General features: G+C 44.5%; 1 protein-coding gene across 4 annotated transcripts in view; it reads left to right on the top strand.

Moving 5' to 3' along the window:
• Window positions 1-22,730, top strand: part of sema3e (sema domain, immunoglobulin domain (Ig), short basic domain, secreted, (semaphorin) 3E) — a 67,057-nt gene that overhangs the window by 27,848 nt on the left and 16,479 nt on the right. For 2 of the 4 annotated variants that reach the window (XR_013186068.1, XM_077193652.1), the window contains exons 3-8: window positions 5,456-5,515; window positions 5,651-5,770; window positions 16,821-16,917; window positions 17,691-17,807; window positions 20,955-21,008; window positions 22,434-22,576. Coding sequence is in view for 3 of the 4 variants with exons in the window: in XM_077193652.1 (XP_077049767.1) it covers window positions 5,456-5,515; window positions 5,651-5,770; window positions 16,821-16,917; window positions 17,691-17,807; window positions 20,955-21,008; window positions 22,434-22,576 (591 nt within the window). In the remaining variant the exon portion in view is untranslated. The remainder of the gene's footprint in view (window positions 1-5,455; window positions 5,516-5,650; window positions 5,771-16,820; window positions 16,918-17,690; window positions 17,808-20,954; window positions 21,009-22,433; window positions 22,577-22,730) is intronic. The other 2 variants (XM_077193653.1, XM_077193654.1) reach the window with 2 other exon arrangements.

The raw sequence follows: 22,730 nt of genomic DNA, 5'->3' as shown, positions 1-22,730 counted from the left end.
CTCTCCTGACATGGCACGTAGGTGCAAGTGACGGGCGCAAAAGACAGGAGCATTGCTCAACACAACATGTGAAGATCACTGGGCTTCAGGAGCATTTTCTGCTCAGCACTTGGGTGTGACAAGTTCACTGAGCTTCAGGAGCATTCCTGCTCAACACCTGAGTGTGATAAACTCACCGAGCTTCAGGAGCATCTCTGCTCAACACTTGAGCACGAAGAACCTCACTGAGCGACAGGAGCATTTCTGCTCAGCACTTGAGTGTGACAAGTTCACTGAACTTCAGGAGCATTCCCTCACTGAGCTTCAGGAGCATTTCTGCTCAACACTTGAGTGCGAAGAATTTCACTGAACGACAGGAGCATTTCTGCTCAGCACTTGAGTGTGACAAGTTCACTGAGCTTCAGGAGCATTACTGCTCAACACCTGAGTGTGATAAACTCACTGAGCTTCAGGAGCATTACTGCTCAACACTTGAGTGCGAGGAACTTCACTGAGCACCAGGAGCATTTCTGCTCAACATGAAGTGTGATGATCTCACTGACCTGAGCAGCGCAAGGCGACCCTGAGTCGCCGTCACTACTTAGAAGGCTCACTGGGGTTAAACGTATTCTGCGGGCCCCTGGGACAGCTGGGACCCCGTGTTTGTCCAAGGGTAGTCCGCTCGGTTTACTCAAACACTGGCGGAAAAATAAAACCGGGGGGGCAATTGAGCGGCCCCGGAATGGTCAAGACCCAGCGGACCCAGGGGATGGAGTCTCCACTTGCCCTGGCTATAACTGTCGTGAGGCTCGATGGCGGCACGATTGAGTAAGCGGGAGGGGTGGAACAAGGCGCCCTCAGAAGCGTCTGACTCCAAGGAGGAGGTGACGGGAGAGTTTGTGACACCCGCAATGTCTAACAACTCGAGGCACGAATGCCCGTGTAGTCGGGGGTCGCCCAGGCCCCCGTTAAAACACGCCCTTTGTACATGGCCCCTCTGCTGAGGAGGGTTTGGCAGCAGACCGGGATGAACTATAGTCACACAGGGTGAGCTGCTCTGCCACGGTCACCTCGGGACTCGATCGTAAAGCTAGCGCTGAAGCGGTCACATACGGAGGAAGCCAACTTAGGCTGTCGCTATCGTATACCCCAGGAGCCTCTGAATCTTTTCAGTGGGACCCTTTCTCACTTCAACCCCAGCTGACTGGAGAGACGTGTTGGATCGAGTACCTCTCCAAAACTGAAACAGAGATACTCAGCCCGTGGGCGAGATTACTCTCTTCCAGTTGACCTGAAGACCCAACGGGCTCTGGAGCACTCGAGGGGAAGGACACCACGTGTCCTTCAGGCCAAAGCTGCAGACCAATCTTGGGCCAAGATGGTCACAACCCACCACCTAGTAGCACGAAGAACGAGTTTACAACTGGCCTTCGTACCGGCTGGAGGAGCGGCTATATCAAATCCTTCGCCAGCAGGATAAGATAAGCACGCCCAAGTCAGGAGCACTGCTCAACACTTGGTGTGAAGAATATCACTGAATTTTCAGGAGCACGTCTGCTCAACACCTAATGTGATGTTACTATCACTGACCTGAGCGGTGTCGCCGAGCCTGAGGTGGGGCAGCAAAGTAGAGACAGTGGTGTTAGTGTGCAGTGCAACACTTACCTGTCTCCACTAGCGGCAGGGGACGTGAGAAGGCGGATGACCGGGTCCTCGAACGCCCCAAGCTGCCTGTTGGCGACCAAGGGAAGCTGGGGGATGTAAGGCTATTATACAGGGTCACATCCGCCATACTGGCCCACTTGGGACTCAGGAATAGAAAAATTGCTCTTTTTCTGAATATGTGGGTACCGCTGACCCCGTTTTTATAGGGGCCAGCGGCGGAACAGACACACACATAACAAAAAACTCCAGCCGGCCCTCCAACCAGCCAGAGGGAGTGGATCGGCGACCACTCCACAAGCAACTCCTCCATCCCTGAGAGCCCGTCCAGGTTCAGCGTTTTCTTTTGCGCTGGAACTTACCACCTGGCTTGGCAGCGCCTGGAGCGGGCTGGGCGCCCCTTCCGCGGCCGGCTCCGCGCCGGAACCTGGGTGAAGGCTGCTGCGGTGGTTCGGCGGGAGCTGAGGCGGCTGCAGGCGGACGCCCTCGGCGACGAGCAGGCGGAGGATCTGACCTCGGGGGGCGGGTGAAGGCAGCAGCGTCCCTCCGAGGCAGGATGTGCCGGATGGCCTCCGTCTGCTTCTGAGCTGTAGAGAACTGTTGGGCAAAGTTCTCCACAGCGTCGCCGAATAACCCAACCTGGGAAATGGGAGAGTCCAGGAACCGAACCTTGTCCGCATCTCTCATATCGGCCAGGTTGAGCCAGAGATGGCGCTCCTGGACCACTAGTGTGGACATCGCCGAACCCACCGCGCGAGCTGCAACCTTCGCCGCCCGGAGGGCGAGGTCAGTTGCAGTGCGGAGCTCACCCATGAGCTCAGGGTCCGAACTACCCTCGTGCATGTTCATGAGTGCCTGGGCCTGGTGGACCTGGAGCAACGCCATGGCATGCAAGGAGGAAGCGGCTTGCCCACAAGCTTTGTAAGCCTTGCCCGTAAGAGCGGACGAGAACTTACAGGCTTTAGAGGGGTGACGAGGATCACCTCTCCAGGAAGCGGCCGCCGTTGGGCATAACTGCATCGCAACGGCCCGCTCCACCGGAGGGATAGGCTCGTAACCCTTCACCGCTCCCCCATCAAGGGTAGTGAGAGGGGAGGAGCTACTCAGGCGGTTTCTGGCAGAGAAAGGTGCCATCCATGCCTTCGTAAGCTCCTCATGCACTTCAGGAAAGAAAGAAACCGGGGCGGCGGACTGAGAACCAGTACGGCCCGCCCCGATATACCAATCATCCAACCGAGACGGCTCGGGACACGGTGGAGGGTTCCACACGAGCCCTACCGCCTCGGCGGCCTTTTTCAGCATAGCTGACATCTCTGGATCTGGCTCGGGCAACACTGGTCTCCCGGAGGGAGGCAGTGCAGCCGAGTCATCATCTCCAGAGTTCAGCTCCCCCTCCGATGCTGCGATTGACAACGTATCCCCTGGAGGGGCCCCAAATGACACGGCTGGCCCGTCCATTACAGAGGGACCAGCGGGATCAATGGGGAGCTCCACCGGTTGCGGTGTGAAAGAGGAGTGAGGGACCCACGGGGCGTGGCCGGGCGGATTACCCCTCACTGTGATCCTCAGATCACCCAGCTTGGACGGCACCCCAGTCCTCCTCTGGGAAGGTAACCCAGAGGAAGAACAGGGGCGGGGCCCAGAGGTGGGGACTGCGCCAACGCTTTTAACGAAGGCGAGTCTAGATCTCAACACCGAGATGGACATGTTCCCGCAGTGAGAACATGTCTCATCCACGAAAGCTGCCTCCGCATGCTGTAAGCCCAAACATGCGACACAACTTTCGTGACCGTCAGAAGGGGATAGTGCCAGACCGCACCCAGAAACGCACGGATGGAATGGCATCTTGAAAAAGACGCACTCACACCCGTGTTGCTCTTTTAGGAAATGGGACCGTCACCAGTGCCGGAGCACACAGGGAATGACCGCTGCAAACACTGAATAGTCTTTCAACTAACAGTGAAGCACTCACTTCTCGCCCTCTAACCAACCGTCAACACACAAACAAACAGTAGAAATTTGATGCTGTTAAAACAGCAGTTGAGAGCTGAGAAGCTCGCGATCACCGCTGCACCACGCTGTAGAACACCAACACTGGAGAGGTCTTCCCGCAAGAACACCGACACACTCGCTCGTTGAATACAACAGCACTCTTCAGAGACATCAAAGACGAACGGCTCCGAAGCGAAAGGCAACTAGTGCGTGCATCCACTTCCGTATTTATACCCGCGCCGCGGGGGCGGAGTGTGTGATGCAAATCACGCACGCCAAATTCCATTGGCTCGTTCAATAGTAATCGAAGATGATAGGCTCCCTAGCGTGATCCCATTTCAGTCGCGTCGACTACGTCCGACGTTATCGACTGAAAGGGAACTACACACATACTTATTAAATAAATAAAATCAGCAGTCATGCAAATAGAACCCAGAGATGGATTGCAACCATCTTCTCCCCTTCAATTCATGGACATTCACAAATCCTTGTGTTCGTTGTTACACTGAAACCGTTAATTATAGTTGAATTTATTTGCACTTATTGTCATGGATGCAGCATCATGTAAAAAACAGACATTTTTTTTTGTTTTCAAGTTCATTGTTGAAATACAAACACAGGTGTATGTGTAAATTCATTCCAAACTGAGGTGTCTTGTGGCCCCTAGTTTTAGCCCCTAGTGGCATTCGCATGGAACTTTCAAAATGGTTGTGAAGCTGTTGCCCTTCATGGTAAAATGAACGAATAGCCTAGAGGGATCTCCCAGTCACGTGACCCCTAGCCGCGTGTCAGCCATTTTGACGGAATACATCCGTCAGCTACTCAGTGGCAATGGATCTATTATTAGGGGTGGGCCACCCCTAATAATAGATCCATTGCCGTGGGTGATATATATTATTAGTATATTATTATACTAATAATATAATTACATAAAAACGTTTTGACATTGGGCTACAGTGTGTTAGGTAAATGCATTTACCAGTAACGTTACTGACTGTGAAGCTAACTGATCAGTTCCACGGCTCTCATCTCTACTCTTTACTACTACTTTAATACTGTCTCTAGCTAATGTTGGTAGTTGTTTTTTTTACTGCTACAAAAAAAAACGTAGAAAAATGTAGTCAACCCAAACACCGTTATAAACGTGAAAAAAATGCACAATAGTTCTATCATAAAGGACGACAGCTAAACGTTTGATTAACAAATGATTTTCTTATGCTGAATGGTAATGCACACAAACATTGCGGATTTCTATGGCAACATTTGATTTATAACATTTGATCCCGAACTCCGAGAAATCATTCATTAGCCTTCGAGGGGACAACTTACCTGATCCAAAATGAAGACTGCAAAGCTGTGTTGAGTTGGACTGTGTTGAGTTGGACTGTGTTGAGTTGGAAGCCAAACAGTAACACCACCATCAGCGTTTTGCCTGTTTATTGCCGCCAACCCCTTGTTCCTCCATTTTGTTTCTTTTGGGATACGGTATAAAGATATTCCTATTGTATGATCCCGTATCAGATCGCATCCAACTGCACAGCATCGCTCGGGCATGATAGAAATATTTTGCGACGAGCTGTATTATCACCGGCGGTATAGCATTTTCTATTCCGTCATTTATCAGGAACAACATTTTATCAGTATTTTATTCCCTGGGGATCAAACCCATGACCCTGGAATGCAGGAACAAAGATAGTTTAAACTTGTCTTTTTCAAGTAACCACAGGTCAAAAATATATTTGACAGTATTTAGCCAAGTAGAGCAGGAGCATTTCTGTGCCAGAACATTACCAGAACCAATCTGCCTGTCTCTCTGTTTTAGATTCACTGGGCGAGCTCTGAAGAGCAGGTGGGGGATTGTTTAATGCAGGGCAGAGAGAAGGTAAATCTGTTATACATCCTGTATATGTAACACAGTGGTATCCTGTTACATGACTACAATGTTTGATGAAATGTGTTAAAAAAACATTATTTTCTTCTCTTTATATTTAACTTTCTTTTTGTCCCTCTCTCTTAGCCGGAGTGTGCAAATTACATTAAGCTGGTGCAGCATTATAACAGTACCCACCTGTTAGCATGTGGAACTGGAGCCTTCAGCCCTGTGTGTGCCTATATCAGAGTAGGCCAGGGAACACAGGTAAATCTTATATACTTGGAGAAAGAAAAAAAATCATGTTTTCAAGTAAAAATATCTAAACATCTTGCAAAGAATATCAATGATCAATAAGATAATAAAGACGGCACTCAATTTAACACATTCATTTAGTGTAATTAATTAAAACAAATTACAATAATGATTTTGAATCATCTTTGAAAAATATTGAAATGTAATTAATTGCAATAAATTAAATTAATTGGCATGTTGTGTAATTCATTTAGCATTTTTAATTCATTTACAGACCTGAAATATTGGGATATTTTTTTGACATTGACATTATTCCTCAAGCAAGATTTTTACCCAGAACTTTCCTCCGGTCGCTCCGGTTTCCTCCATGCACAGTCCAAAAACATGCACTATAGGTGAATTGGAGACGCTAAATTGTCCGTAGGTGTGAATGCAATGTATGTGTGTCCTAAGGCATGTAATGGGGACCTGGCGACCTTGGCAAGAAAATTTGTGGAGAAGGCCCATAGAATCCCCAGGAGTCAGATATGACTGGAAATGGTTAAGGAATGTTACTAAATCTCCATAGTTTAGATAGTTTTATTGGAAAATATGAAGAAAGTGACACTATTGCTTTTATCATTGAAACATTTTTTGTTTTTCAAAGACAGAGGGTGAACAAACACAATGCCATTAGCATGTTTTAAAACCATAATATGAGTCACAGTTGTTGACAACAAAGTTTCAGAGATGCCTCAGTGACCACAGCGTCTTTAAAGGATTTTATTGTATCGGAAGCAGACCGAGGTCGCTGAAAATGCTCCGGTGTCGCTTTGTCCTTCTCTCCACTTTTTTGACTTATATTCCAGAAAACATGCTTTGAGGAGTTCTTGTTTGTCTTCTGAGGAATGTGTTGTAGTGACTCAGATGAATTGTGTCCAGTGTTGTGCTGTTGTTTGTCACCAGAGACTGTCCTGGAAACTACCCTTGTAGTCTGCGACTGTAGCTCTCACTGTTTTCTACACATGGTGGGGTCATGCAGATACTCCTGCAATAATAGAAACCAGTCAGAGTGATAACAAGTTAAAGCATTTAACATCTCAAGACACTAAAACATTGGTCTTGTTTTGATCTGAAATCTTTGATTGTAAAAAAGATCCAGATGCTGTGTGTCACTGTGAAGTTTAGGAGCACATTTCATTTAGTTATCTGTTTGTGTTTGATAACACGATGGCTGGTTTTCAGCTTGCTTGAAAATTCACAGTTTGCCGTTGGAAGGAAAGAAATACTTAAAAGCATATGGAATTGTATTATTGTTTAAGGAATGTTAAAAATCTGGTGGTTTAGAGAGTTAGAGAATAAAGAATGTGACCTACATTTTCACTACTGTGTGTGTAACGGAGGCCAGCTAAGAACTATGCAGGTAAACCTCACTCCCCTTATCTCAAGAGGCACTAGCGACTGACTCTAGAGACTGAGGTCATTAGTGTCCTTGTTAGCGCCCCCGCCTGCCAGGCTGGAGATGCCAGATCGAGTCTCGCTCGGAAGGGGGGGGGCGAGTAGGACCGAAGAGGTTACATTGGTGCTGTGACCCGTATGGGAGTAAGGTTTAGGGGGTTGAGTGTAACAGAGGTCAGATAGTAAGAGCTGTGCAGGTGAACCTCACTCTCCTGATCTCAAGAGGCGCACTAGCGACTGACGCTAGAGACTGAGGTCATTAGCGTCCTTGTTAGCTCCCCCGCTTCCCAGGCTTGAGACGCCGGTTTGAGTCTCGCTCGGAGCGGGGCAAATAGGACCAAAGGTGTTATTTTAGTGCCGTGACCCAGATGGGAGTAAGGTTTAGGGGGTTGAGTGTAACAGAGGCCAGCTAGTGATAGCCGTGCAGGTGAACCTCACTCCCCTGATCTCAAGAGGCGCACTAGCGACTGACGCTAGAGACTGAGGTCATTAGCGTCCTTGTTAGCTCCCCCGCTTCCCAGGCTTGAGACGCCGGTTTGAGTCTCGCTCGGAGCGGGGCAAATAGGACCAAAGGTGTTATTTTAGTGCCGTGACCCAGATGGGAGTAAGGTTTAGGGGGTTGAGTGTAACAGAGGCCAGCTAGTGATAGCCGTGCAACTAAACCTCCCTCCCTTGAATTCAAGAGACACACTAGTGATTGACGCTAGAAACTGCAGTCTTTAACGTCTTTGTTAGCACACCCGCCTCCTATGCTGGAGATGGCGGTTTGAGTCCACCTCGGAGCGGGGTGAGTAGGGACCAGAGGGTTTACATGCGGAAAAGTTCAAGGTTCAATGTGAAGCTTTGTTAATTTGTACTTTGTTTGTCTTTTTAACAACATTCAGCTCCAAACTAAATTACGTGAACTCTTGGAAGTGCAGTTCAACCAGAGAGGTTCACGGCTAATTGCATGCCAACAAACTGGGAACTATTGTAAGCAGCCAGTATACAGCAGGTGGAAAACCAGACGGTGCAGCAAATACTATTCCTCATTCGCAACACAGAATCTCCACAAGAGGCGGTACCAAAGATGTACCAAAAATAACACTGATCCAAATATCTTTAATTTAATAAAATATCTTATTCACCTTTCAAACTTTAAGGCAATACAAAATATCTTCATTAGCATCTTCATTTGTTTGGGGAGGTTTCAAATTTGGTGGCAGTTAAACTTTGCCATTGCGAAAAAAACATTTAGTGCATCTAATCTGTCTTTCTATTGGCTGTATGTAAAAATAAACGCTTATTTGTATAGGCTATGCACTGAGTTTGTTTATATATACACTACACTTTTTACATCATGTTTTTGTATGCTAAACGTTCACACGCTGACATTTTTCTCATTCGAGTGTTGTGGGTTTGAGTCTCGATCACATGCCCCCTTTTTCTCTCTCTTCCCAACAATTTCCTGTCATTATCTCCATTATTTATCTAATGAGGAGGCAAAATCCTATCATTACTAATGTAAAAATGACAGAAAGTACTTCTGTCAGCGCTTTGTTTCTGAAGCGACTTTAACATTCTTCAACAGCCTGGTCTCCAGAGAGACAGACAGAGTTTGTTTAAGTGTTTGTGATGGGAAGTTTTATCATTCTCACTCTGTTAAAATCTCCAACCAAACATCCAGACAAGCGAAAACAAACATCTCCATCCGCCCAGGAGAGCTCCAGTCAAATTACAGAGCGGCTAATCACAGAGAAGTGAGGTTTATTTGAAGGAACAGGCTAAAGAAAAGAGCAAAAGGAGACGTTTATTTGAAGGAAACTGAGAATCTGGATTCTTTCCTGTGCCACATTGTGGCAATCAGCCTTCAGACTTTCTTTCCCTCTACTTCTCAATCTTTGGAAGGTTTCAGGACAGATAATTCTGGGGCCTTGTGATGTGAAATCCATTTAATTATTTCCCAAATTCCATTTGATATATATATATTTTATATATATATATATATATATATATATATATATATATATATATATATATATATATATGTATGTAAAGATATATATATATATATTAATATATGTAAAAATGTTTTTTAAATAATTAAATTTAGTAATCAACAAAGCATGTCTAATTAATTAAAATCATGAAATGTATACAATTTAACATCAATTTATTTAAAGTTTAACAAAAATAAAAATTTTAGGGCAAAAATATTTGTTATCTTTATTTTTTGCCTGGATGTATGATTAATACAAATCTATTATAAAAACTGTGGTAATCAAATGAAGGCATAAAACATTAAGTGTTTAATGTTTTAACATGTTAACATACATTTTTGGCAGACAAAGTGCTGAACAACAGAGGTTTACTGCTAAAAATTAAAACATGGAAGAAAATTAGAGATTTATTCCTTAAAAATTAAAGTTGTAATTAATTGTATTATTATTACTTTGAAAGGTACATTCTACTGTACATTAGTAATAGGCCTATATTTTGGTCACAATTTCTTAATTAAACCGAACTTTTATTATGAATGTTTGTTGTTGATTGGTGGAATTCTCATGAAGTGACTCTCAGAGCAGTTCTGGAGATGTCAATTGTCCTCATATATAAAGAGATGGCAGACGTCGAAAACGCCATTAGCCACTGTTCTTGAGTATGTGCAGTAGATAAAAGCATGCAATTCGTTCGCACAGAGACGTTTACACAAACACTCAGAACATGCAGACTTCATATTTAAATAGTCTTTTTTGGTTTAATATTCATTGATTTATTCATCCATGACATTTTTTATGACTGGATTTAGATCCGTCCGCGTTTTCCATATCATGAAAATCATAGTTCCCTAGAATTCCCGCCTTTTTTCCCCAACCAGGTTCAGAGATCAGAACTCATGGCTGGGAATAGTAAGTAGTTCTGGCTCTCTGACCCTCAGGCAGAGGTGAAGGAGAGAGCCACGGGCGTTGTGGGAGCCACAGGCTGGAGATCAGAGAGGGTTTAATTAGAGGAGACAGTCTTCAGCGGGGTGCCTGATAACTCCAGCATTGAGCTGCAGGCCGTCAGCACACGCCTCAGTCTGGAACATCTGCACCCTAATGAGATGCATGCGAGGCACATATGCATCTGTGCACATAAGAGATGGGCTTTGCATTCATATACACACTAAGACGAAGATGGATACAGGTACCTACACAATTATACACACACTCGATCCTGGAGCGCTGGGATGACATGATGCAGATGTAGCTGATGACAGGAAAGACTGATAAAGCTACAGAGACACAGACCAGAAGCGGAGAGAGAGCGGGTGAGAGGAGCGTACACACGTACATGCAGGCGAACGCCTCTGCACACATTCCTTCCTTAACATCAGGATTCTGAGCACCGTTTCGGCCCTTTGCACCCATACGCACATCACCTGACACATCACAGCACACCATTCCCTCTCACTGTCTTCTCTTTCACCAAAACCCTGCATTTTCTCATGGGCTTCACACATACTTATACTGTATACTAATGCACCCACATCATTCCTCAATAACACCTTACCGAATAAACAATTAAAAAAACTATTTTTCAAAACCTGTTGAGCGCATAATATAATATAATATAATATAATATTATATAATATAATATAATATAATATAATATAATACATGTTTTTGCATGTTAATCACAGTTAAATGAAGAGTTATTATAGGTAAAATGTAGATTAATATTTAGTATTTAGCAGACAGTTATGCAAAGCAACTTACTGTAAATAGCATTCAATTTTATTAGTTCCTGGTTTCCCTGGGAATAAAACCCATGGCCTTCCCGTTGATGGTGCTTTGCTGTTTAAACTACAGGAAGGCTTTAAATACATTTTTTAAGTGCTTCTTTGACCCACTTTAATTTGTCTTTATATGTAATTTCAAACTAACTTGTATTGTGTTTAAAATAAGGTTAATGTTTACTGCAGAATGTACTGACACATATTTGTGGTAAAATAAAATATACTTGAAACATTTTATTATATATTTTACATTTTAGAATATATTTGTAAGGGACATGTAGGGGGCGTAATTTGTGTGGTTTGTATTACTGTGGGATGCAGTCGGACACACTTCGTTCACACGGATCTGTGAAAACTATAAAAAAAAATGCTGTATTATGCATGCCAGGCCAGTAGTTGGCGATGTCACTTTGTAAAGAAAACTAGGCGCCTATAGACTGAACAAGTATTACACGTTTTCCCAAGTTCGCGTTTTTGTAGTTTACACAGAGACAATAACAGTATCATTTTCCAAAGCTGGCACTTTTGAGCCCCCTTTCAAAAGTTCACATTTTCAGGCCCCTAAAACACCGTTGTCATGTAAATGAACAGCCAAAACACATACGTTTGAGTTTAAAACGGTGTCGGGTAAATACCCCCTCAATGTCTAGGGAGGATACAATCATGCTTGAAAGGCATTGGCAGCTCTCTTGAGTTTGGAGCAGGACTTCACATACTAGTTATTCCACCAACACTCAGTTTCAGTATTATGCAGCTGTCAGTTTTAGGTAATCTCTCACCTAACATTTCAACCCTCTTAACTATACGCAACACAATCACTAAACCTCATTCAAATCTGAACCATGTGTCCACTCACAAGGTGTGCATGTGAGTTTGTGTGTGTGCATGGTTTAATCAGCCTTAAGGTGTGCTGATTATCATGTGAATATCAAACTGTTTCATTTCATCTATGCCACAGATGTTACTTCAGGCACATCATCTGCTTAAACAAGCAGATATGCTCGCGTACAACCATGTGTGTTGGCCACAAGGGCTGATGCTATCGAACTGGTGATCACAACACTGTGTTAAGTAAGATTTGTACATTTACAAAGGACCTTATGGCCCCTCTGCATATACCCTATGTAGACCACAGCCAATCTTTATGAGTTATACCCATAATTCTCCCATGCAACACCAAAGCTTCATAAAATGAACATGAAGTTATGGGTTTGGCTAAGGATTTATTTCCATTCCAGTTTTGTATGAAGTTCGAGCAGCGAATGGCCGGAAAAAAACGTGTACCTGTTGAAAGAGTAGAATAATGATCCAAAAACAGGAAATGATGGATGGACTGGTGTTACATGTCTGGTGTTTGTTTCTCCAGGATCACACGGTGTGAGAACATAAATCAAGCTTGTGAAAGCCTGTTCTGCGACACGTTGCACAGCTAATGACGTCACCTTCTGGTTAAAGTAAGCTTTGCAGTAACGGTAGAGAGAAAGTGATCCTTCAAAGGGCTTTTCATGTGAGGAAGGACTTAGATGTGTGCTTTTGAATCTCATTTTACCCTCGATTGCTTCACCTGGATGGTATATTTCCCCTGAGATTGCAGGAAATGCAGCGAAGGCCTGTGTGTTTCATGATGAGAAGCCACTGTAATATACAACGATACTGATGTGTTAATACATAATATTCAGTGATACAAGTCACCCGAAGGCTGATTGTTTGCAGTGTTTTTTTCTTCTTCTTGCTACAATGCTAAGAACTGCAGTGTCAGGTTTCTGTTTTGTCTACCTTTCTGAAGATGCTAGCTTAGACCCACATGACTTTCCTTGCAGTTCGCCAGCAAAACTACTGGAGCTAGTCAGGTAGCATGATCGTCTCGGTTAAGTATGGTAAGCCTTGTTCCCTAAAGGAGGGAATGGAGTCGTATGCCGTGACCGACGAATAGGAATCTCGCTTGAGGCCAGTCTACTTAGAATGAAACTAAACAAGCCAATGCACATTGGCGTGCAGTCATTTGCATCAGCTGCTCTGCCACGTAGCGCAGGTATATAACGAGCAGCAGGTGCGATTGCACTTCAGTTTTTTGCTGAGGAGCCGAGCCGATGAGCTGGCTGCCCTGGCTGGCCGCAGCAGGTGTGGCAACGGGATGTACGTCTCCGTTACCACCTTCAGGAAATGTAGGTTATCATACATAACCGAGATGTTCCCTATCAGTCGGTCACTCTCGACATACATCGTGACCGACGAATAGGAATCCCTACAAAAGCGCCACAACTGCTGACCCCGTCCAGTGCCCCGTGCAAGCCGCTTGCCCCTTCTTGCCTGGAAGGACGATAGGAGAGTGCTTACACAGAGTGTATATGTCACTGTTGTTCCATGATAACCCATACAGTGAGATTATTGGATAACACTGGGAAAGCGTGCCCTTTCTGTTAGGAAGGAGAACGCTGCGGAATCCACATTCTTCCCCGAAGGAGTTATGTGGAGATATACATATGGACTAACCCGAAGGTTGTTCTGCATGTGAAATACTGGGTGATTTTAGCTCAAGGGAAAGACACAGGCTTCCATTTAGGAGCAGCTGTGGAAGAATACACATATGTGATCCCCGCAGGGTCATACAAATGGGACCCAGCCTAGACTCGGTTATCACAGATTCAACGGATAAAGGCCTGGCGCCGGACGCTCCGCCACGTCCAGGCTGAGGGTGTTGGAGGACTCAACAGGTTTTTTTTTTTACACTGGAGTAATAAGGGTGCACAGTAGGGTGCACAAGCCAACAGAGCCGGGCCTCTCAGTGCTTCTACCCGTTTAGGGTGAGAACATGGGAAGAGACCGGATCTACATGTTGGCCATAGTATCTAGCGAATGTGTTAGGTGTCACCCAGCCCCCGGCTCTATAGATATCTGTTAGATATCTGTTAGTGAGGAGCCACGTACCAGCACCCAGGAGGATGCAACTACTCTCGTGAAGTGAGCATGCAACCTGAGCGAGCAGGGCATGCCTTAAGCTTGGTAAGCCAAGGTGATGGCATCCACTATCCAGTGGGCCATCCTCTGCTTGGAGACAGCCTTTCCCTTCTGCTGGTCTCCGTAACAGACAAAGAGCTGGTCTGAGGTCCTGAGGCTTTGAGTTCTGTCCACGCACAGTCGAAGAGCACCGACCAGAGCAAAGCCAGGGCTGGGTCTGCCTCCTCCAGGGGCAGCGTATACCACCTAGTCAGTTGATTTACGCAACGGCCGCAATGTTGTCCGAATGGACCAGCACGTCCCTGTCCTGTAGCGGCCACTTCAGGCGGCTCAGTGCGAGACGTACTGCTAGCAACTCGATGCACTTGATGTGCCAATGCAGTTGGGGGCCCGTTCACACCCCTTATACTGCATGTCTGTTGTACGTGACACCCCAGCCAGTGGCAGAGTCATCTGTGAATACCACAGCATGCCTGGACACCTGTTCCAAGGGCACTCCTGTCCGCAGGAATGAGGGGTCTGACCATGCGCTGAAGGTCTGGTGGCACGCCGTTGCGATTGTCACCCAGTGAGTGCCGTGATACCACGCCCATTTCAGGACTCGGCCGTGAAGCCAGTGCTGAAGCAGCCAGAGCTGTGTTACCGCTGCTGCCGCTGCCATATGCCCCAGGAGCCTCTGAAAAAAAATCAGTGGGCCCGCTGTCCTGCCTATGAACATGTTCAAGCAGTTCAGCACCGACTGAGACTGCCTGCTGGCGATAGAAGAGGTGGATGAGAGTGTTGAAGATTCTCTTCCCCCTCTGCTCTCCGGGCCCTCTTCGGACCCAGAGGTGAAAGAAACTGCTCTTTTATTGAAAAGTGGGTACCACTAGTTTTGACACCAGCGGCGGATCAAAAAAAAAGTTCCGCCCGAGAGGTGGATGGGACACCAGTCCCATCCATCTCCGGGTCGCCACTCTTGGCGGGGGCCTGGACGGGCGGGGCGTCCTGCCTACGACTGGCTACTCGGCACTGCTTAGGTGGAAGGCTGAAGTTGCGGTGTGGGAGCGAGGGCAGACACAGGAGGATGGCCCCAGCGATGAGCAAACTGAGGGGCCGCATGCGATGGGATGGAGGGAGCAGCTGACCGTCGCGGTAGTAAATGTTTAATCGCCTCAGTCTGCTTTTGTACAACCGTGAACTGCTGGGCGAAGCTCTCGACATCGATCGTTGTCGTAGAGGCCGGTCCGGGACACGGGGGAGTTAAGGAACCTGATCACCTTCGTCGCATGAAGCCCGAGGTCCATGGTAGCACAAAGTTCTTTGAGAACTTGGGGATCATGACCACCCTCATGCAGGTCCTTCAGTGCCTTGGCCCGCCATCAAGGGTGGTGAGGGAGGAGGAGACATCGGGACGGTTTCTGGCTGTAAAAGGGTGCCGTCCACACCCCTTTGAGCTCCTTATGCACCTTTGGGAAGAAAGGCACCGGGATGGGTTGCTGAGAACCAGCGCGCGCCATCCCGAGATACCAATCGTCCAGCCTCAAGGGCTCGGGACACAGTGGAGGGTTCCACACGAGCCCGATACTGTTGGCGGCCCGGGAAAGCATGGCCATCATCTCCGGCTCAGACTTGGGCACCACTGTCACACCCGAAGGTGACTGGCGATACAGTGCTCGTGACAATCCTGTGATCCTAGGTAATGACAGCATCCAGAAACACACAGGTAGAGTGACATCTTTAAAAAGACCCGTATAAGCTCTTTTAGGGGACTGCTCTCTTGGTGCTGAAGCACGCAGGGGAACAATCACAGCGAATGCGGACAAGAATGTGCACCTGTCGTGCACTGTCTCTCTCACTGGCGATCTTACCAGCCTTAAGAACGGCCTTTCAGCGCTCTCACAGCGCACCTTACCAGCTGTGAAAACAGCCCTTTTGTTTTTGCTCAGTTTTTTTACAGGCAACAAAAGATAGAGAGAGAAAGAAAGAGAGAAAATCTCTGCTGCGCTGTATCGCCCACACCAGCCATGAGAGATCCTCCTGAGAACTTGTTCACACTCTGTTTAGATATCAGCATCGAAGTGCTCGGCTCCGAAATAAAAAGCCGAAGTGCAATCGCACCTGCTGCTCGTTATATACCCGCACTGCGTGGCAAAGCAGCTGTTGCAAATGATTGCACGCCAATGTGCATTGGCTCGTTTAGTTTCACTCGAAGTAGATTGGCCTCTCTAGCGAGATTCCTATTCGTGAATCACGATAGTGACTGACTGATAGGGAACTTTCTGTTAAAGCTGGTTTACCAACTCTTGCTGGTTTCCTTTTTAGAACCCAGATGGAGATACTTTAATTTATGTGTTAAATGATTATTATCTATTTTAATAATAACTATCATGTAATATTTTGGAAACATATACACTATGGTTCAAAGTTTTGGGGTCAGTAAGATTTTTTTAATGAATACGTTTATTCAGCAAAAATGCATTAAATTGATTTAATTGATACATTTTTGATAAAATACAAAAAATCTATTTGATACATTGATACAGTTTTCAACATTGATATAATAAGAAATGTTTCTTGATCACCAAATTAGCATATTAGAAGGATTTCTGAAGGATCATGTGACACTGACAACTGGAGTAATGGCTGATGAAAATTCTGCTTTTCCATCACAGAAATAACATACATTTTAAAATATATTAAAATGGAAATCTTGTACACATTTTAGTGTATTTTTTGACTTCCTTCAGATAGAAATCTTACTGACCCCAGACTTTTGAACAATAGTGTGTGTATAAATTCTACATATGCCTTTTGTATTATATTTATATTTAGCATTTTGTAAAAATTACCAAGCTAGTCCATTTTGTAAAAATTACCAAGCTAGTTAGTTGGTAAACGTGTATTTGTGTTTGTGTGTGTGTGTTCCAGCAGGAGCGAGAGTTCAGGCTGGAGTCTGATCAAATAGAGAGTGGCAAAGGAAGATGCCCATTCCATCCCAACAGCCCTTCGGCATCCACTGTGTACCGTAAGCATTCATCTATTCTTGAAGTTTCAGTCTCCTTCAGTCCTCCATCTTTAATATTCTCAGTCTTTGCCCTCCTTTCGTTTACAGCCATGTCTTTATCTTCCCCCTTCTCCTTTTCAGTGTGATGTTCAGAATGTGTGTATTATTGAGTTTTGAAAGGAAAGGGAGTGCATTTTGAGCCAGGGGCCACTGAGCACAAAAGCTCTTCATAACACACTTCAGCTCGAATCCTTTAAAGCACTCATTCACATGGCGGCAGGGATCTGATTTAGAGATGAATTTGATGACTTCCTTTCTCTCAGCAGATGCAGACTTTATTCAGCTGAGCTTTTAATTTAGTCTCTCCCAGTTGGCCCCAGCATCAGGATCGTTCTTTATAAAGAATGTTTAGATGCTAAATTGATATTGCCCTTTCGGTCATGACTTCTTGACTTACTGCAGGATTTATGACTCACACTGGCAGTTATTTACCAGTGTCCGCAGTGCCACCTAGTGGTATCTCAATGTATGACAAACAGAATACCAAAACTATTGTGCATTAGTGTTTATGGATGCAACCATTGTAAGTAAATGTTGAGATATAGGCCTGCTATTGTAAAATGTCATGTGAAATCATAACATTACTGGACTGTTTAAGTCTCACCTCTTTTAAGTGATATTTATTTGTTATACATTGAAACTGTTAAATAACTGATTAAGTAATAATACAAAAAACACTCACTTTCTTGATTTTCTTCCATAATACTGATTATTTTTTCATGTTTGATTGACAGGAGGGGAGTTGTTTGTGGGCCTGTACACTGATTATTGGGAGAATGATGCCGCTCTGTATCGTCTAGGCAACCACAGCTTCATTAGGACTGAAGTGGGTGACAAACAGCAGCTGAATGGTGAGAGAAAACCGAAACTTAACTTAGAAATCCCTGTTGAAAAAACAAGCATGGATGATTGTGGCGGTCAACCGGCGTCACCAGATATCCTGGTTGATAAGCTTTGATACTTGCCAACCTACAGTACAAGCCACATATTATTTGAACTGCAAAAGGCACGATATGTAAAAAAAAAAATCCATTAAAATATCCAAAAACCACTTGGTCAGTTATATATTTGTTAACTTGTGTACTTACATTATCCCAAATGTTTCCAACAATGTTTAAATCCAGAGCAATTTGCAATTTTAACCAGCATAATGTCTCTCCTCATTGCGTCATGTGTCGATGGTGTCATGTCCATGTTATACTCGGTTTCTGATTTTACTGCCATAGAAACCTTTGCAACACATGAGTCTCATGAAGAAAATGCAGAAGTAGTAATTGTAGCGTCTAGTACGTTGTTTCGCACAGTTGTCATGGACCACATTTATTCATTATCGTTTGCAGCAGGTTCTGTCACCAAAGATAACTCCAAGAAACGTAAACATACGGGTGAATCAAATTACTCAATAAGGGTTTGGGACAAGAGGAGGAATAAAGCAAGGAGCAGTATCGGTGTGGCATTTCCTAGATGAAGAGAGCTTAGGTAATTCAACCAGTTTGGCTAACAAGTCTATGGCAGTGTGATTAAATACAGTATGAGTTTGTGAATCCCGTTGGATTGATTTCCATCGGCACTGGAGGTGAAGACATCAACTCCCATCACTCCACGCTCCTTCACAGCATCACCAAGCCATGCCTTTGTTATTGTTTTGAATATGCGACAACTTGTGGCGAAATTTGCATACTGTCCCTTACGTACAGTACATACCGTAGTTACGTACACCAGGGGTTTTCATCCTTTTATGCCCGGACTTTGGACTGTCCAAGACGAAATATGACCAGTCGTGGTGATTACTGTGGTCATGGCTCATAAACGGTGGTCCTACATCGTACAGTGAGAGAGTTTCAGCTACGGCCATTGTCACAGTCTTGCGACCATAACAGTGTTAGAAATTTAGCATGATCACCTCACAATGCGTCTGCTACTACGACCTATGCCTACTCATGTGCAGGGCCCTCATGTGCAGCAGACCGAATGGAATGACGTTGGACGCTGATGCCATGAGCCCTAACACTCTCTGAATATGTTTTGAAGTGACCAGGATGGACTCGATGCGTGCAGGACACAATTGTGCCCGCATCGTGACTGAGTCCCACACCACTCCCATGAATGTGGTTCTCTGTGCCAACACACTTTTTTTTTTTTCGTGTTGAGTCTCAACCCCAGGCTCTGGATGTGGGCAAGGACGACATCTCGATGCCGAACTGATAGCTCTTGTGACTGGGCAGTAATAAGCCAGTCGTCAATATAATTTAGCACCCTGATACCCTGAAGCCTCAGCGTAGCTAGAGCTGCATCCATGCATTTGGTAAACGTGGGGAGAGAGCTAGGCTGAACTGAAGAACCCGATATTGGAATGCTTCGTCCCTGAAAGCGAACCTCAGGAACTTCCTGTGAAATGGAAGGATGGATATGTGGAAGTATGCTTCCCTTAGATCTATCGTGAAAAACCAATCCTCAGATTTGATCCGACTCACAATGATGGGAATAGTGAGCATCTTGAAGCTGAATCTCCTCAGAGACCGATTCAAGTGCCTTAGATCTAAAATTGGCGCAACCCCCCATCCTTCTTGTGAACTATGAAGTAGCGGCTGTAGAACCCGGACTCCCTGTCCGAGGGAGGAACACGCTCTATGGACTCCTCTACCAGCAGGGAGTTTACTTTCTGTTCCAATACTCGACCCGGCACTGGGTCGACTGCAGTCCACACTACCCCTCTGAATTTCGGTGGGCGGAATCAAACTGCAGCCTGTAACCCATCACTATTGTGTGCAGGACCCAAGGAGAAATATTTGGCAGGTCTTGCCATGTTTTGAAATATTCTACTAAGGGTACCAGCCTCTCGAAACTGATTTTGGGTATTATTCGAGATTCGTTTTCGATCCCCTGAAGCGACTCTCCGGCAGCCTGTGGGGCAGACTGAGCAGCGTGCGTTTGCTGGAAACCGATGTGTCCCGAAGCGCACTTGAGCTGGATACAAACATCGATTTCCTGAGGGCTCCACGGAGGAGCGATTCTCGCTCGTCCCCTTCAAGGTGGGACAGCCCTGCTATTTTTGTCTCGTTTTCGATACCCTGAAGAGGAGGACCGACAGGGAAAAATTTTGATGTGCAGATGGAACACTGCCTGGCCGCAAACCTGTATAGCAGACAGAGCGGCGTGCGTTCACTGCTCATCATTTTAATTCCTCAGAATTAAACGCAGCCATTCACACTGGATAAGTTAAACACGGTCTGAATGGTAGGCTGAATTAAAATATCAAACTTCTTAAAGTCAGATAATATTCCATAATTTTAATTTTACGCACTGATAATTTTATTTTACGCACGAGATCCGAGCCACTAGATTCTATATTGCAATCCAAACCTTTATTTTAAGTTCTTATGGGACAAACAACACCAAATAGGACAGACAGTTTGACCGAGCGCTTGCTGAAGAGCAAAAAGTTAACTCTGTTGTGTGCCGGCGTCCCTTTGTAGCGTTCGTGTATGCCGCCACATGTTACGTCATGACTCGGCACCAATCAGGATAGGATTCGTTTCATTCATACTTCACACGCATTATGCTAAGTGTGTTCCCCAAAGTGTCGTATCAACGCAGTTCGAGTTCCCTTGAAAGGGAATTATTATATAAACACAAACTGTTACGTTAGACGCGATTTATCGATTTGACCGCACTATTAATTTAATTTTTAATTATTGAATTATTTACTACAAACTTCACTACAAAAATAAACTATTTCAAAGCTATATAACCTGCCATATAACAGGTTATAACTATATAACTTTTGTATTGTAAATCTGTTAAGTTCCTTAATGTAGAAAAAATTAAACAAAACATTTTTTACTGCCACAAAACAATGGAAACTAATTTATAGCTGCTGGATACATAAATATAGAAGAGTGATGTACAGGCTGCCCTGTGTGTGGTTTAGAGAGGCCTGTGGCATCCTGCTGTGAGCTGGTTTTATGTTTCTCTTTGCTGTATATCTCCTCCTGCAGCCATACGGGAGCTCTGGCCTTCAGCCCAGAACGCTACGACTGAGCCCAATAAAGGTGATGCTTTTACCATGCGTATCACTGTAACAGAGCTTGTGCCCTCATCGTGGGTGCAGTTAGCACATCAGCTCCACGCCAAAATATTGGTGTACTACATACAATACTGCTACTACTACTATTTTTGCTATATGTATACTGTTCTGTATAGATGGAATACATGCTTGATCTTCAACAATTGCCAGAATGTGCATTTAAGTACAGATAATTTCATCTTTGAAGTTGTAATTGGATGATGCATGAATGAAGCTTTTGTACAACAGATAAATGCATAATTGTGATGACACTTTGGACTTGCAATGCACAAACAGCCTATGTTAGCAACGTATTATAGGGATTTTACCATATACTATATAGTATTTTTTTTACTTTTTACAGTCTTTACTGTCACTTTACTGTTTTCCCTTATATTATTACTGATTGACAACATTACAAGTACTCATCTCAAATAGCTATAATTATAATAAAGGTTAAAAAAGGAGAAAAGAGATACATAAGTTGTATCAAATATTGACTGTTTTATTTTCAAAATATTTGATAGAATGCAAAATATTCAATACAATAACTGGATGATACTTGCTGAATTGAACATGCAATGTAGTGATACTATATGAAACATATCATTGCATACTATTCTGTTTCTGTTTGCACAGTATGCAGAAATAAGTATGCTAGTATTCATTCTGAAGATTGTGCATTCTTGTGTGCATACTCAGACAGATGATCAGTCTGTGCTAAGAATACAGTGTCATCTCACACTTCTCACGTTTGATTCAGCTGCTGTGATGCATTAATCATTCAGAGAGCCTCCAGAGAGACGAGAGCAAGGTGTTTGACATATACCATCCATCTCTGTTAGACCTATTCACATCCTTTCAGATATAATAAAACCCGGTCAAATACCATCACATCCTGAGGTCATCTGCTCGATAACAAGTGCTTAATGCAGACCATAGAGCACAAAACCATGGAGACTTTTACGTTTCCTGTATGCTCTCGATAGTCTGAGGTTGAGGTCTGTTCATGTTTTGAATGGTGTTAACTGGTGTTAAGTGTTCTCGCTTCTGACTCATGGAGCACTGAAGATCTAATCCCACTCACACCCGCTGCACAATGCTGTAGCGGCCCGACTTGCAGATCACACTGCATAATAAGATAGTGGATTTATTAATATTGGAATATATAGGACAAACAAATGCATCAATTTGTTTAGAGCAAAAATAAATATAGTAAACATTGTGAAATATTATAACAATTTAAAGTTACTGTTTTCTCTTTTAAAATATTCCTGATGTCAAAGCTGAATTTTCAGCATCATTACTCCAGTCTTCAGGGTCAAATTATTCCAAAATTTTGAATGGTAGAGTATGTTTCTGTGTAATTCTAACCATATATTTTTGTTCTTGTTTTTTTTTTTTCCCATAGAGCCCAAGTTTGTGGGTTCAGCAGTGATCCCTGACAATGACGATCCTGCTGACGATAAGGTCTACTACTTCTTCACGGAACGAGTGACCAACATGGAGGGTGGAAACAAAGCAGTCTACACCAGAGTGGGCAGAGTCTGTGCGGTACGGCATGTGGATGCAAAAAACATGCTTGCTTATCTCTTTCAATGAAGCTTGTTCAGCATTCAAAATTGTAACCTATAATAGTTACAGAGAGCTTTCTTTTAGCATTTTCAATAGTCGCTGGCCAGACTCCCTTTACTCATGACATCAAATA

The sequence above is a fragment of the Siphateles boraxobius genome, unplaced genomic scaffold (assembly GCF_051911475.1).
Source record: "Siphateles boraxobius isolate OS27281-9 unplaced genomic scaffold, OSU_SipBor_1 31, whole genome shotgun sequence".
NCBI lineage: Eukaryota > Metazoa > Chordata > Actinopteri > Cypriniformes > Leuciscidae > Siphateles > Siphateles boraxobius.
Note: the sequence above shows the minus strand (reverse complement) of the source record. Positions and strands in the feature narration are given on the sequence as shown.